The sequence below is a fragment of the Schistocerca nitens genome, chromosome 12, assembly GCF_023898315.1.
Source record: "Schistocerca nitens isolate TAMUIC-IGC-003100 chromosome 12, iqSchNite1.1, whole genome shotgun sequence".
Classification (NCBI taxonomy): Eukaryota; Metazoa; Arthropoda; class Insecta; order Orthoptera; family Acrididae; genus Schistocerca; species Schistocerca nitens.
The window spans coordinates 22,369,108-22,385,374 of NC_064625.1; the positions used below are offsets into that span (position 1 = coordinate 22,369,108).

Here is a 16,267-nt window from a genome sequence, read left to right on the forward strand (position 1 = left end):
TTGCAGCACCTCACCTGCTCCTCTCGATACCAGTGATATTCTACTGTGTTTCTGTCAACTACTTATCATATTTCTGAGACAACATTCAGATTTGATTTCATTTTTGATACATCGATATGTTTATATTGCAATGATATTATTCTTATGTGTATTCTTTCTTTTGTCACTATGATCTTTGACATACTAGTAACTTGATTTTTGGGCGCGTAAGTAGTTAGTTGTTAACTTGTTAGAGAGTCGGACCTTGAGAAAGTCAAGTCTTGGACGTCATGTTGGAAAGATGCATATTGTAGTTGGCTTATAAAATGTGAGGAAGATGTTTTCAAGTATGTTTTGTATTGTGAAGTGATGTTTTGTGTGTTACATGATATTGCAAAAAAAGCAATTAAAAGGAAGTGTAACTTAAATTCGGAGTGCTGATTATTTTTTTTTACATCACTATTGTGCTAACTTTGAAAGGTTTAATCTCCAAGAATGGTTTGTGAAGCGCATCTACAAAACTTTTGAATATAGCAGAATAAAACCTAGGCCTCTTTGCATCCGAGCTTGGAATCATAACCACCTAGATTTTCAACGATTGAGCCATGATTTTACGACGAGACCAGCGTGGGAAACACAAAAAGATGAGTGCCTAGTTTTTTGATTATTACATGAAATGACTTTATTAACTGTGCTCTAATGACCACCTGCCACATAATATGACTGTTGTTCCCCGAAAATGCAGTATTTAGCAGCGTGAGCAACACCACAATCGTTATTAAATTCTGACCTTTGTTCTGGTAGGGTTGTTAGATCATACATGTAAAGAGGAATGTGGCAAGTGGCCCCACGGTACCTGTTGTATACTAGTGGAGATATTTGCTGTTTACAACTTTTTCTTTCGGCTTATGTATCTGTATTTTATTAAGTGTTATGTCATATTTTTGCTTTTGACAGAATAAATAAAAGATTTAGTTCCACACAGTGTGAGATACAAGATTTTTCCAGATTTTTGCAGCCAAAGTTTGCAGATAAATAATTTTGTTGACAAAGTGAAATCTCTCACTAATTTTGAACTTTATTAGCAGAATTATGAGAGTGAAGGACATACTTGGAAGCCTTGATGCACAAAGTAGTCAAAGATGGCAATATCTTCTGCGCCAGCCATGCTGTCAATGAACACCAATGATCACAAGTTTATGTCAATAATTTATATATGTATGTATGTATTGAAAAAGGACTTGTTATTCATTATCCAGAAGGTCTCCAGTACAGACCGAAGTTGCAGTCCTGGTTTTTAGTAAAAATTAAGTTATTCTACAGATAAGAATATTTAACAAGTCAGGGGTTTGCAGACTATTCCAAGATGATCACAACGAGGTAACGTAAAATATAAACGAACCCTTGCAACAAATAATGTCCCCTGGACGGCACCATTGCACAGTTCCAGTATTTGTGCGAATATAGGCAGTGCTATTAAATTTACATCCTATTGTGAAGTATTACTACTATGTACAAGATGCAGACACTAAATTATGTTGCCAACCTCACATTATGTTGCTATACATTGTGCAAAGCCACACAGGTTGTGGGAAGTTGGACACAGGTTTCATATAGATGAAAAAAACATTTATCAGTGGTGTCCAAGTGGAGGGAAACTTAGACAGTTCGAAAAGACAGTGTTCATTTTGAGAGCAAAAGTGCAAATATCCAGGTGTGAAAACAGGAAATATGGATATGCCACTACATTTGAAATGATTCAAATTCAGAGCTGCAAAATAGCACAAAAGTAACTTTTTGCCAATTAAATTTAAAGTTTCATATGGGCGGGTTCTGTTCATCACAGAACTACAATTGTGCAATACCTGCCCTGAGCTTAATGAAAACAGTTTGATATCTTTCCTGTGTTACATGACCTAGGTTCAGTGCAAAATTTTTATTTACATTTCCTAATAGGGAATGCTGACAAAGCCCATTCTATTTTGATATGGCAAACACCACAATAGTAAATAATATAGGGAAATGTGTGTAAATATGTACATATGATGCTTAAAATTCAGAGATTTCCTTTTTCATGAACAGCTACAGTATTGGCAAACATGGTTTAAGTTTTACTGCTATTTTCTTCTCAAGTCTGATGATTTACAAAAGTAACTAGTAATGGTATTAATTTCAACTCGCAAAATATGTGCGCGTGTCATTTTGAAATCTACCATTTATGATTAGAGGGGTAAACATAATATGCTACACCACGATTTTTCATGTCAAAATGTTGGGAAAAAAGTGTGGCCTATATTCGTGCACATACGGTATGTTTCAAAGTGAAAAGCATTTTCAGAGCTACACAAAGCTGTTCGATTATGTTTATTCCCGCGATAAATTCATGACACCATTTCTGAGTTCTCTGTTGACAGTTCAGTAAATAGACACCTAAATGTCAGTTTGGGCATCATTAAGGTGTGTTTCTTTCCAAAAGCACGGTCATGAAATTTATCTCGCTAACTTGTCTCCAAAAAAATATCACTTCACAGAACCATACAGTTAAACCCATCACTGACAGAGTGGGTAAAAAGCAAAACAAATAAGTTCATATTTAATATATCCAGTTTATTAGAGATCATAGTAGTATGTACATACACACATCCATGCTTGTATGCTCAACTGTTGAACTAAAATATCTTGTACAATTCACTTTCTTTGTGTCATGGCTTTCATTTAAAGATATATCAGTAGACTTCAAAATATAAAACTGAGTGCCCCATCTCACTGCAACACTTCTACTCAAGCAACACACACACACACACACACACACACACACACACACACGAGTGGGATCATAAAATATATGTACGTATATTTATATATATATTTTTAAAGCTCTACTTTCCATGTACACATGTATGTAACATAACTATCACGTGCCCCTGGAAATAAAGACTGGAGAATCAATCCACATACATATTGACCTTAAAACACACAACATCTGAAAACATTTTGCAATACAAGTAAAAAGTGAGAATAAAATCTTTTTTAAATTTTTCAAGGTCACTTCTAGACAAACGTTATAGTAGTCTTATAACTCTACCAATCAAATTTATCCCTTTTGGTCTCTTCAATGTGCATCATTCATATAGTCAAACCACTACTCATATCATGTACTTTATTAACATACAGTATGTTACCACTAATTAAAATAATGTATGTTGCTCTATATTTCAGGCCACTGAAGCAAACATCTGCCAGTGGCACTAACAAAAATATTTTTAAGTAATTCCTTTGTGCTGGTCTCTAAACTGTGGTACCTTTGTAACAAAAAATGGGATGTGCACTTCCCTTCCATCTATCACAGTAATCGAAATGTAAATTCATGACCGAACAACATTCCTCAATATCGACGAGCACCTGCCTGAATTGCGTAGAACAGCGAGAAATTTTACTCTACAGCTTACAAGCTAGGTCAAAAATTACAAAGGTGCCACAGCTTAACGAAGTGACCAGTCTGCAACAGGATGATAGTTGTGGCAAGTACAGTAAGTAGGCTACAATACTTTTTTTTAACATTTGTGGTGCACCTGTTCTGATATTTGTACAAAATAAAGAGTTCGTATTTTCTGCATGTACAGATAGAAGAAATCCTATCATAGAACACACGTTACTGTCAACATAAGAGTTGGAAGTTAGGTTATATTCTGAAGAAAAAAGAAAAATACTGTATTGTGATGGTAAATATAATGTCTAATATTCACATGTTTATACAGAATTTATTGTTAAACACTCACAGTAAACTAACCACACAGCAAACATGTTTTGGAGAAACTGCTGGCAATATAATACTACAGTTACAAAAAGTAGGTACTTATAGTAGTCCACACATTTTCTTATTTATATTACACACACACACACACACACACACACACACACACACACACACACACAGAGGCAGTGCCTAAAAGTCAGTAAACACTTTACCTTCCACAAAATGTCACCAACCTCCAACGAGAGGTCCAATTCAGGCAGCAACGAACCATTTTACACAAAAATAAACATTTCTCACACATCCCTGACTGCCTATGATGCTAAGGGATGCATTTTATCATAAAATAAACACTGCTGAAGCATAACTGTCAAAAAGTTAGAAAGACTTAAGAAGCTTTTTGCATACAGATGACTATTTTCTGTTTAACATCAAGCAAAAAACTGCACGAGCAGGTACTGCAAAGGTTGTATATTGAAACAGAACTCTCACACTCGTCTTGCTATAATCAAGCTACAACGATCAAACTGTCCGCAAGCAACTGTGTAAAAGCTGTTAACATTTAGCAGATGAGATTCTTTGCTGCAAATAAATATTGTAGTGTTGTCGATTGTATTACTGCCTAGTGCATTTTCGTGCACACAAAAGTCTAACAACTGGCTCAGTTCAGTACAACAACTATGACTTTCCTTAAAACATTTCTTCAAGCACTAATATACTACAGAAAAAATGCGTAGCCCAATGATTCCTTAACCAAATAAATAGTTTTGTAACATGGCAGAACTCTTATAAAACCTTACAGGCATATTCCCTTATCAAGATTCCTAACAAAATATTTCCTAACATAATGATTTCTTAAGGCATAAATTTATTTACAGAGATGTTTTCTTTGCTCACTCCAATCAAAAGCTATGCTTCAATGTAACTCATGTTTTGCAGAATAGTAAAATCACAGTGCAAGGAGTAGTAGAGCATCCACACACCAAAATGACCATTTCTCCTAAAATTTGTCAGACTAACATTTCTAAAAATATCTATATCTTCCTTCATTAAAGGATGCACGTACCACTTGCCCTTTGTTTTTTAATTTTATTATGCACAACGATGTGGAGCATTTGTTTAGCCAAAGTCCTGTTCTAGCAGGTGCAGCAATACAGTGTTTTCGAAGCTGTGCCTCACAGTCTTCTATCTTACCAAGAAGTTATTCTGAATTTTAAGCCACAGTTTTCATCTCTCACTTATACAAATAACAGCACACTGTGTTAACGTTGATCATTTTTAGACAATTTCAAGTTTTTATCTTGTGCATCTCATTAATGAGTGAGCTTTAATTTACAGTGCACCAGTTTGTAGAAGTGAGGGCTAAAAGTTGCTGCCTAAAATCATTGGTAGTAATTTCAGTTAAAACTTTTTTTAATATCTGTTCAACAACCAGATATATCGTGCAGATTAAAACAGGCCAATTGTGAAACCAATGTTAGCTTCCTTTCCAGTTTCCTAAAAAATGGTGCTAATTTCGTTTAGTACGCCGGCAGCAGGGAGCACGAGAGTTTTCGGTCAATGCGTGATAGTTCCAGTTTGGCCAGAAGCAGGTAGTATTGTGCACATGTGTAAACAGACTTTTACATTTATTTGGTTTCACAAGTTTTATCTGCCACTAGCACCGTTCTCTTTCGAAGTGAAGACTTGTCTGCTTATTAGTGAAACTACACAGATTTTGTCACATTCTGACAACAGCTATTAAGCTACAGACCGCAAGTGTAGTGACACAGTATTAATCAACTTGTCACAGGTATTGTGAAGGTTGCAGGTGGGACACTGGGGTTTCCTACAAAGATGGCAAAAATACTATTCCTACTGCTCCACTGAATTTCTCGGAGTTTCGACACGATAATGGGATGGAACGGTTATTTTGCTTAGTACAATGAGCAAACGATTTAAAAGCACATTTGCAGACAAACTGCACTTTCCTGCAGAGGCGCGATTTCAGACTCTAAAATCTCGTGCTCCCGACCCGGCAGAGAACGCCACAAAACCTCACGAGAGAGAGAACGACCCCACCCATTACTGCACCTTCAGGCGCTTCCCTCTGCACTTGGACAGGCGGCGGACCCGTTTCGGTGAGGCCGATCCGTCTGCATCGTCGGTGCTGGGGGATCCGGGCCGCACGGCCACAGGCGTCACGGCTGCCTCTTCCTCCTGGAGCTCGGACGCAGTGTCACCACCCGGTGCCCTCCTCTTTGTTGCGGAGGGACACGCCCGGCACGCGACGGGGGTCGCCAGCTGCACGTGGACCGCCTGGCAGGCCGGCGACGAAGCCCCCGCAACTGCGCCAGACGTGGCCACCTCCGCTTCCTGGGACGCCGAGCTCGCACCCGCCGACATCGGGGGCTGCCGCAGCTGCGTCTGTGGCTCCTGCAGCTGCAATTGCTGGACCTGCACCTGCGGCTGGGGCTGTTGCAGCGGCACTTGCTGGGGTGCAGCATCGGTCGAGTCCGAGGCGGGCGCGGGCGGATTGTTGACGGAGCCCGCGATGGGTACGAAGTCGACGGCGGCGAGGTCCAGTCCCTGGGGCAGTGCGCCCTGGTTGGCCAGCGCCTGCAGGTCCTCTGGCGGTGCGGGCGCCACTGCTACACCGCACGACACGCAGAGTGGCAGGTTCGCGGGAGACTTGGAGCGCCAGTACTGCAGCTCCGTCTTGCACTTGTTCAGCTCCTTAAAATGTACGAGTGTGACAACCTTTTTGTCCACATTCGTAGTAAAACATACAATAATCATCTAGGCAAATGTATAATGAAAACTACCCAGAAAGTACTGTCATTACACTGTACTATTTATTATTTAGTATACAGGGTGGTTCAGCTGTCCCTACTGGTGTTATTTTCTGCAGCCTGTAATGTTATATCCGGCCTTCAAAAACTACGTGTGAGATTTCCATTTTCTCTCGGTTGCTACGCAGAAACTATTATTCCAACAGAAACAATGAACGAGACCTTTTTGTAGGAAATTTAATGTTGTTAAATTTTGTACTGGGATATGTTTTTGCTGGAGGTCACAGTAGTAGAGTTATTCAAGAAAAACACACCAAAGTCATCTTCAAACTATCTACACCCCCACCTCCCCCCACACGTGTCTCTCACCAGTCATGATTTTTAGTATGTTATTTATGGCACTCTCTCTTATCACTGTACAAATTTTCTGACCATATGAACTATTTCCAGTGTACACTGAAGCACCAAAGAAACTGGCATAGGCATGTGTATTCAAATAGAGAGATATGCAAACAGGCAGAATACGGTGCTGTGGTCGGCAACGCCTATACAAGACAACAAACGTCTGGTGCAGTTAGATCGGTTACTGCTGCTACAATGACAGTCTATCAAGATTTAAGTGGGTTTGAACATGGTGTTATAGTCAGTGTACGATCGATGGGACATAGCATCTACAAGGTAGCGATGAAGTGGGGATTTTCCCATATGACCATTTAACGAGTGTACCGTGAATATCAGAAATCTGAAACATAAAATCTCTGACATCACTGTGGCTGGAAAAAAATCCTGCAAGAATGGGGCCAACAATGACTGACGCGCAACCCTTCTGCAAATTGCTGCAGATTTCAATGCTGGGCCATCAACAAGTGTCAGCATGCAAACCATTCAATGAATGGTCATCGATATGGGTTTTAGAAGTCTAAGGCCCACTCGTATACCCTTGATGACTGTACGACGCAAAGCTTTATGCCTCGTCTGGGCCCGTCAACACAGACATTGGATTGTTGACGAGTGAAAACTTGTTGCCTAGTTGGATGAGTCTCATTTTGAATTGTATTTAGTGGGTGGACTTGTACGGGTGTGAAGACAACTTCATGAATCCATGGACCCTGCATGTCAGTAAAGGACTGTTCAAGGTGGTGGAGGGTCTGTAATAGTGTGGGGCGTGTGCAGTTGGAGTGATATGGGTCTCCTGACACATGTAGACACGACTGACAGGGGACACGTACGTAACCATCCTGTCTTATCACCTGTATCCATTCATGTCCATTCTGTATTGCGACAGACTTGAGTAATTCCAGCAAGACAATGCGACACCCCACACATCAAGAATTGCTACACAGTGGCTCCAGGAACACTCTTCTGAGTTTAAACACTTCCGCTGGCCATCAAACTCCCCAGACATGAACATTATTGAGCATATATGGGATACCTTGCAACGTGCTATTGAGAGATCTCCACCGCCTCATACTCTTATGGATATATGGACAGCCCTGCAGTATTAATGTTGTCATTTCCCTCCAGCACTATTTCAAACATTAGTTGAATCCATGTCACGTTGTGTTGCGGCCATTCTGCGTGCTACACGATATTAGGCAGGTGTACCAGTTTTTTTGGCTCTTGAGTGTATGATAACCATGTAGGTGAAAGCAATGAATTAAAATTTGTACCAACATCGCTATATGAACCCAAGTCTCCTGCTTACTACGCAGATGCGCTATCTGTTATGCCGCACTGGCACTGCAGATATCGCAACTGCACGGACTACCCTATAGTGCGTCACCCTCACCCATAGAAATTCCAACTTAGGCCTCAACCCATTGTTATTCCCCTTCTAACTCACATCAGTATTGCCAAGGCTCTCTGATATTGGAATTGTACCAATGAGCAAAATAGAGTTAATCCCCCCTGTACCTCAGACATAGGTGACGGTATCAACCGTATAAAGGTGGTATTCCTGATACGTATTGAGTACCACCTTTATCTATGATAGTTATTTTCGCCAAAGCAATGAATTAAAAGTTGTACCAGCACCGGGATTTGAACCCGGCCACACAAGTTACTTCCTACATCTGACCTTTCTGGTCTCTACTGAGTGGGCTATTATGCCACCAGTGTAGTCTGTTGTTCTGTTAGTATCATTAAACCAAATTTGTCTGAATCTATCTACATTGAAAATTCAATTCAAACTTAATCATTATAACGACAGTTTCATGGGCACAAGGCCCGATGAGTACTATGATGTAATTATTTTGTGGTTAAAATTCACACAATGTTAGTTTGTGATAAACATCAGTTTTACAATTTGTAAGTGTCCGACTAAGTCAATGGCGTACTAAGGCATAAATGAAGCCAAAAAGTGGGAAATTGTTTTTGTGATATTTGTACAGTGATGGGAGGGAATGCCACGAACAATATACTAGAAATCCTGACTGGTGAGGTATGAGCGTGGGAGTGCAGATGTGTGAAGGTCAGTTTTCTACCTTTTTCTTGATTGACCTATGGCTGCCATCAAAAACATACCTTAGTACAAAATGTAACTACATTAAATTTCCTACAGAAAAGGTCCTGTTCACTTTTTCTGTGCATAACAAGCAAAAGGCTATGAAAATCTGTCGTGTGGTTTTTTAATGCCTGATACAAAATTGTAGGTTGCGTAAAATGGCATTGGTGGGAGCAGCTCAATCACCCTGTATGCAGAACACTATAATATTATGTTTGGGATGTAAGGTAGTGTACTAATGAAAAATACACGAAACAGAATGCCATTGTTTTACATATATGGTACAATAATTTGGTAATGAGAAGTTCTGGTAGAATATAAATAATTAATATCAATATACATTACAAAAATAAGTGTACAATATGCCTGCTTCTTAAACTAAGAAACGTGTCCTAGTGTGATCAAGTGAGTTACGGTGTGGTAACCCACTATCCCCCGTCCATGAAGAAGGCTCCTGTTTTTTACCTGAAGGGCATGCTTTTGAAGATATAAAGACTCGGTAGTATTGTCCTCCAGAACATTCAAGAACACACCAGAACATTCCACAATGTTCCGCGATGTTTCAAAATGATCCTAGATATTTGGGAATAGTCTGGATCATCAGGGAAGATTCTCGAATGTTCAAGACCGTCCCATATCATTGTGGAACTTTCCAGAACACACACTAATGTTGTGCAATGTTCTGGAACATTGTGGACAAGTCGAACGCTTTTTGCTATGTTATGGAGTTTGCCACTAGTGGAGCTGCCCATTGGTAGGAGTACACAAAGCAAGACCCATTGTGGGTTTGAATGTCAGTTCCTTATCAGTGACGAATGGAGGAACCGAAAAATTATTTCAATGAGTGAATAAAAACACATATTGAAGTGAGAGTAATCAAAGTGATACAGCAGTGACTGAATAGAAACCTAAAATAAAGTGTGAAGAATGTGTAAAGTGTACCTGGTGTATTTGTGAACAAAAAGTTGATCCGATTTATATTTTAGACAAAGCCCAAACGTAAAAAACCAAGAGATCTCACCCATTCTGGAGCAAAATGGCGGGAGGGGGGGGGGGGACATCAGAGAGAGAGAGAGAGAGAGAGAGAGAGAGAGAGAGAGAGAGAGAGAGAAAAGCAAAACTACAAAGAGCGTGAAGCACGTTTAAGTTCCCAATGAATGAGAATGGGCACCTTGAGAAGCAGAGAAAATGAACAACGAAATGAAGAGATTGAAGAATCAAGAATTGCGACAATCTTATAATAGAAGACCGAGAATTCAATCCAGCCAGGGGAATATCACCCTATGGCAAGCGCAGATGAGGGAAAGTAAACAGTACAACATGACAAATGAAGCATTCCACTACAGCCAATCAAAACACTCTTAACAAACACAAAAACGTCGTAATTGGAAAAAATGGATAACATATGCTAATTCTGCAACACAAAAAAAATTCAGTAGAGAGACACCAAGATTCTGTTGCACAAATGGAAAAATTCGGTTACCACCACTGAAAGCACCTCCATGTAATTTTTACATTATATGACCAGGGAAACTCCAGAATGAAAACAATTTCTTCAAAATATAAAACCGTACAATGCCTGCTTGCAAATGACTTCTTTTGCTGTCATTCCTTTCAATGTTAACAAAGATGTAATCGATTACGTTTTTTCCCTCCGTGGAAAAATCTATCACACCATGGGATCATTACTGCCACTACCAATGAAGACCATAAATTTATGCAGGTATATTTCATCCGAAATGAAGAAACAGGAACTGATCAAGAATGCAAAAATATCAGTGGATGGGGATGGTAAGCAGTCCGAGATGTGCAGAGAATCTTATAGGAATACGATTAACTGAGTTACATACCGTATTTAGTCGAATCTAAGCCACACTCGAATCTAAACCGCACCTGAAAAATGAGACTCGAAAAAAAAAAAAAAAAAAAAAAAAAAAAAAAAAAAAAAAAAAAAAAAAAAATCCCGAATCTAAGCCGCACGTGAAATTTGAGACTTGAAATTCAAGGGGAGAGAAAAGTTTTAGGCCGCACCTCCAAATCGAAACAAAGTTGGTCCATTGTAATATGAGACACGATTTAGGTCGAATGAATGACGATACAGCTACAGTAGTTTGGTTCGAGTTGTAAGCTTAGCAGTTAAGCTTTACCAGGTAGCCATTGCTATGCGTCAGGAGCTCCGTCCGTATTTATACGGGTACCCTTCCTTTTTCACGTGCTTCGTCTGGTTTGAATCGATTGCTTATTTTGCTTTGATCTGATAAGTGCCGTTCTCTTTGTTATAGGTCACTCTAAGCTGAAAATGCATTACTGTACTGTGTCATGCTTTGTTTGTCGCATTCTGATAGTGCGTGTTTACCGCCCGTCGCTGCTCACGGCACGGCTCGCTTTTGTGCGCGCTACCGCCGCTTACAATAAAAAAAGAGAGGAATCGTCTTATTAGCGAAGCAATGGCAAGAGATTGCTATTTGCTGTTACCTACACTGCTGCTTTCTTTGATAATGATCAACAAGAACCAAATAATAGACTGCGTATGATAGAACGTGTTCGGAACAAGAGTTAAGCTAAAATTTTTCTCCGTTTCAAAATCTTTGCGGCCGCTTCTTTAGTACATCAAATTCTGCACAGAAATTAGAGTCATCTTAGATTTAAAAATCTAGTCAGTTGCCGTGCTTCATTTCTGACTGTATCACTATTAGGCATAAGAATAATACGAATATAAACATGACACGATACGTACATTCTTCCGCGTTTGCTGTTGTCTCACTCTAGTTTCGTAGTTTATTAGGCAGACAGGATTTAAACGAGATAGCAGCAAACACGAAAGAATACATGGCAAAATGTTTATATTCATATTATTCTGATGGTGAAAAGAATAATGCATGTGATTCACATTTCATCAGGTTCCTATTAGCAACCATCTCTTCTCACAGGTAGGAAAAAATTCAGAACGTAGAGTTGACCATATTGACAAACATCTCAAGCAGTCTTGCCAGTCGGATTTTCGTAGTACACTGAAATTCTGCTACATTCGAAGATGAGCAATACGGAATTTGTATTTACTTCGTTGGATAATGTATGAAAATGCAGTGGTCGAAACTCGGGACGGAGAAAAAAAGCTCTTCTTCCACCTTTTTTTTTTTAATTTACTTACTGACGCAGAGGTTTCGGCGCCAGTATTTATCTTTGTGCCTACAAAGCATGTCTGTGTAGCGCTACATGTTGTGGCGGCACCTATCGACATTTTTCAGAACTTCCGCTTGCTTTGTACTCGATTCCAAGCCGCAGGCGGTTTTTTGGATTACAAAAACCGGAAAAAAAGTGCGGTTTAGATTCGAGTACATACGGTATTCAAACAGCACTAGACTAAATGATTTCTGATGACTATGAAGTTATAATTTGAGCCGACAAAAGACCACATGGAGAATACCAATGTTGATTTAACACAGCTCAAATAGACTAAGTCGCCATCATAATGGTGAACAATGGAAAAACAAGCTGTGAGAATTGTAAAATGACGGAGAGAAGGATTGCAACACATTGCAGAGACACACCGTTCGTATGATGCCCTCCAATATCCATTGATATTTCTGTACAGAGAGGACGGATAGCATTTTAATGTGAAAAAAATCCAACCCGAAACAAGCAAACAGGCAGAGAAACAAACAAAAACATGACTTCCAAGGAGTTCTATGTTTACCGCTTAATGATCAGAGACAATGAAACATACAATCATATTCTCAATACTCGCCATTTATTCCAACAGTTTCTGGTAGATATGTATGCAAAAAGGGAAGAGGAAGGGATGCTTTACATTAGACTGAATCAGAAAAAACTATGCATGAAAGAATACATCCACCTTTTACCCTCATCTCATATACGAAGTCCGAGACACATGCACAAATACACTCAAGGTGCCACGACCTATATAGGAAAACATGGATGACATGACCTCTTTACAACATTCACATGCAACTCATCGTGGCCAGAAAACGAGGAACAACTAAGAAACTGAGACGCCTCCCTGTATCGACACGACATAATAGCCTGAGTTGTCACAAAAACAAATTACATTTCTTGAAGTCATCACAAAATACCACATCTTTGGAACCGTTAGATGTTAGATGTGCACAACTGACAGGCAAAAACACGATCTCATATGGCCTCATGACAGAATTCATCCCGTGGCAATATTGTGCTGTTAACAAAGGCACTGATGTTTGTCTTGTTCTGCCATAGCCCATTAACGCCAAATTTCGCCACACTGTCCTAACATAAATGTTCATCGTACGTACCATATTTATTCCTGTGGTTATTTCATGCAGTAGTGTTCTTCTGTTAGTGCTGACATCTCCGCGAAAATGCCGTGATGAGAGCTAATGCCTGAAATTTTGTATTCTCAGCACACTCTTGACACTGCGGATCTCTGAATATTGAATCCTCTAACGACTTCTGAAATGGAATGTCCCCCGCATCTATCTCCAACTGTCATTTCACATTCAAAGGCTGTTAATTCTCATTGTGCGGTCTTAGTCATGTCATAAAAATTTTCAAATGAATCACCTGAGTACGACTGACAAGCTCTGCCGATGAATTGCTCTTTTATACCTTTGTACGTGATACTACCTCCATCTGTTTATGTGCATACCGCCATCCCATAACTTTTGTCGCCTCAGTGTAACTCTGAGCTGTAGAGATGATCAAAAATGCCCCATTGGCACAGACGCAGCAATTCTTGTGGGTGTGCCCAATGGTAGTGAAGAGGATCACATTGCTCGTTTTGAATAGCTCTTGTTAGTAGTCTCCAGAATTTACTGTCCTTACACATAATCAAGAAACGAGGCATCTTCAGCAGACCAAAACACATTTCCGGCCGTCAGCTAAGGGGGCTGTTTTGTTTACAGGGTGAGACATTATAACCCCAGACCACTGACTACTGTTTTGCGTGAGTGTTATATGGCTACAAAGCTGGAGATAATGACTGTCTAACTGGGAAACTAGAAGCACTGCAAGGCATGTATACAGCAAATTCTCAAGCATTACAAACCGATGAGAATGCACAACACTGACCTTACTTGGGAAACGGTGCATGTGTCAACTTGCCTACAGCCCATTCCCCAAGCATCTACATCAAGTAGGAAGTAGTGACACCAGTCCGCGACTGTGGAGAACAATGACCTGCCAATCATGATGTGATGTGTTCAGTTATCTCCATTTCCACGTGTTGCCCCATAAGTGGAAGTTTCACTACCTCTCTGTCATGAGGCTAAGCATGCTTGTTTTTCAGATTTCTGCCATGATCTTGTTTGCGAGGTATAACGGTCTTGTCAAGCAAGAAATGTTTCACGAAGTGGATGTTACCAATAAAATGGAAAATAGTTCAAGTGAAGCCTAGTCTGCCATGCTCAAAGAGTAGATGCTATTTCAATACATGAAGCGTCAATGACACTTCCCTTTTATTCTTTGTATGACATATGTACTAGCAGCTGTGTACGAGTAATTGCAAAATGTGACTTCAGTCATCAGTATATCAGCAACACAACTTCTGTCGCATTAATGTAACACATCACAGATGTATTGGTTAACAGGTATGTTGAACCAAATTTGTAGATATTTATTTCTATGATTTTAAATCTGAAATGATGGATACTGCCTCTGCTTTAGGTCTTTCTTTCACATGTTTCTCTGCGACAGTATTTTACAGATTATGTAAGATAGAAAGTGGTATCTGTTCGTCACTTTTACGGAACTTAGAATTTTATTTTGAAATATAATAAACTGTGAATAACAGTAAACATTAACTGCAATGTGTTTACTTCTTCCCTCTACAAACAGTATTTGCCCACTACAACTACTATATCTAAGAGGTAAGCTAAGAGGTGTATGATCTTTGCCCTTCTAAAAACTGCTGCATTTTTCTGAACTTGTCTTTCCTTCTCAAACAAAATAAGAAAGACTAAGGCCCTAGGATATTAAAATGGGAATTAGAGCTAACAATTCAGGACTTCTGGGAAAAGAAGATTGGGCTGTGACAGTTTGCCAGAGACTGAAATACTTTAGTGCAGTTTCAATAATCAGATTGACTGAGATAGTAAACAGAATTTATGGTAAAGGAATTTGACCCCAAGGTCTACTTTAGACTATTCTACCATTTTTACCTATAAAGTGCATCACAAAAGAATGCAAGGATTTTTGCTTTATCGATCACATCATGATGGCTGTTAAAAAAAGTCATACTAAACATCAGTTTAGGTTTAGAAAGGGCGAACAAGACATGCAGTATGTTGTCTGAGGATGGTTGGAGAAAACTGTAGAAATAAAGTGGTGTGTATTTGACTTTTTGAGTGGGAAAATTCATTCAATGGAGTCAATCGATGAGCAGTCAGAAAAAAAGGAGCAATGGAAGAGGGTAAGGTAAGGATAATCATTGTTACTGAAGTTGTTCAACATGTACATATATATACCTCCCAGGAATTTCTGACTTCCAGCCTTGCCTCTCAATCCTTCTTAAAAAACCTTAATCCTACTCCCAACATCACCACTACTGAAGCCCAGGCTATCCGTGATCTGAAGGCTGACCGATCCATCGTCATTCTTCCGGCGGACAAGGGTTCCACAACCGTGGTACTTGATCGTCTGGAGTATGTGGCTGAGGGACTGCGTCAGCTTTAAGACAACACCACATACAAAGTTTGCCAAGGTAATCCCATTCCTGATATCCAGGCGGAGCTTCAAGGAATCCTCAGAACCTTAGGCCCCCTACAAAACCTTTCACCTGACTCCATCAACCTCCTGACCCCACAGACACCCCGCACCCCTCCCTACCTTCTACCTTCTTCCGAAAATTCACAAACCCAATCATCCCGGCCGCCCCATTGTAGCTGGTTACGAAGCCCCCACAGAAAGTATCTCTGCCTACATAGATCAACACCTTCAACCCATTACATGCAGTCTCCAATCCTTCATCAAAGACACCAACCACTTTCTCGAACGCCTGGAATCCTTACCCAATCTGTTACCCCCGGAAACCATCCTTGTAACCATTGATGCCACTTCCTTATACACAAATATTCTGCACGTCCAGGGCCTCGCTGCGATGGAGCACTTCCTTTCACGCCGATCACCTGCCACCCTATCTAAAACCTCTTTCCTCATTACCTTAGCCAGCTTCATCCTGACCCACAACTTCTTCACTTTTGAAGGCCAGACATACCAACAATTAAAGGGAACAGCCATGAGTACCAGGATGGCCCCCTCGTACGC

At 40.0% G+C, this 16,267-nt stretch overlaps 1 protein-coding gene across 3 annotated transcripts in view; it reads right to left on the reverse strand.

Moving 5' to 3' along the window:
- Positions 1-2,565: 2,565 nt before the first annotated feature.
- LOC126215337 (F-box only protein 28) overlaps positions 2,566-16,267 on the reverse strand; it is a 95,713-nt gene continuing 82,011 nt past the window's right edge. For 2 of the 3 annotated variants that reach the window (XM_049942021.1, XM_049942019.1), the window contains exon 7: positions 2,566-6,472. In XM_049942021.1, coding sequence (XP_049797978.1) covers positions 5,798-6,472 — 675 coding nt within the window. In that variant the 3' untranslated portion in view covers positions 2,566-5,797. The remainder of the gene's footprint in view (positions 6,473-16,267) is intronic. The other variant, XM_049942020.1, reaches the window with a different exon arrangement.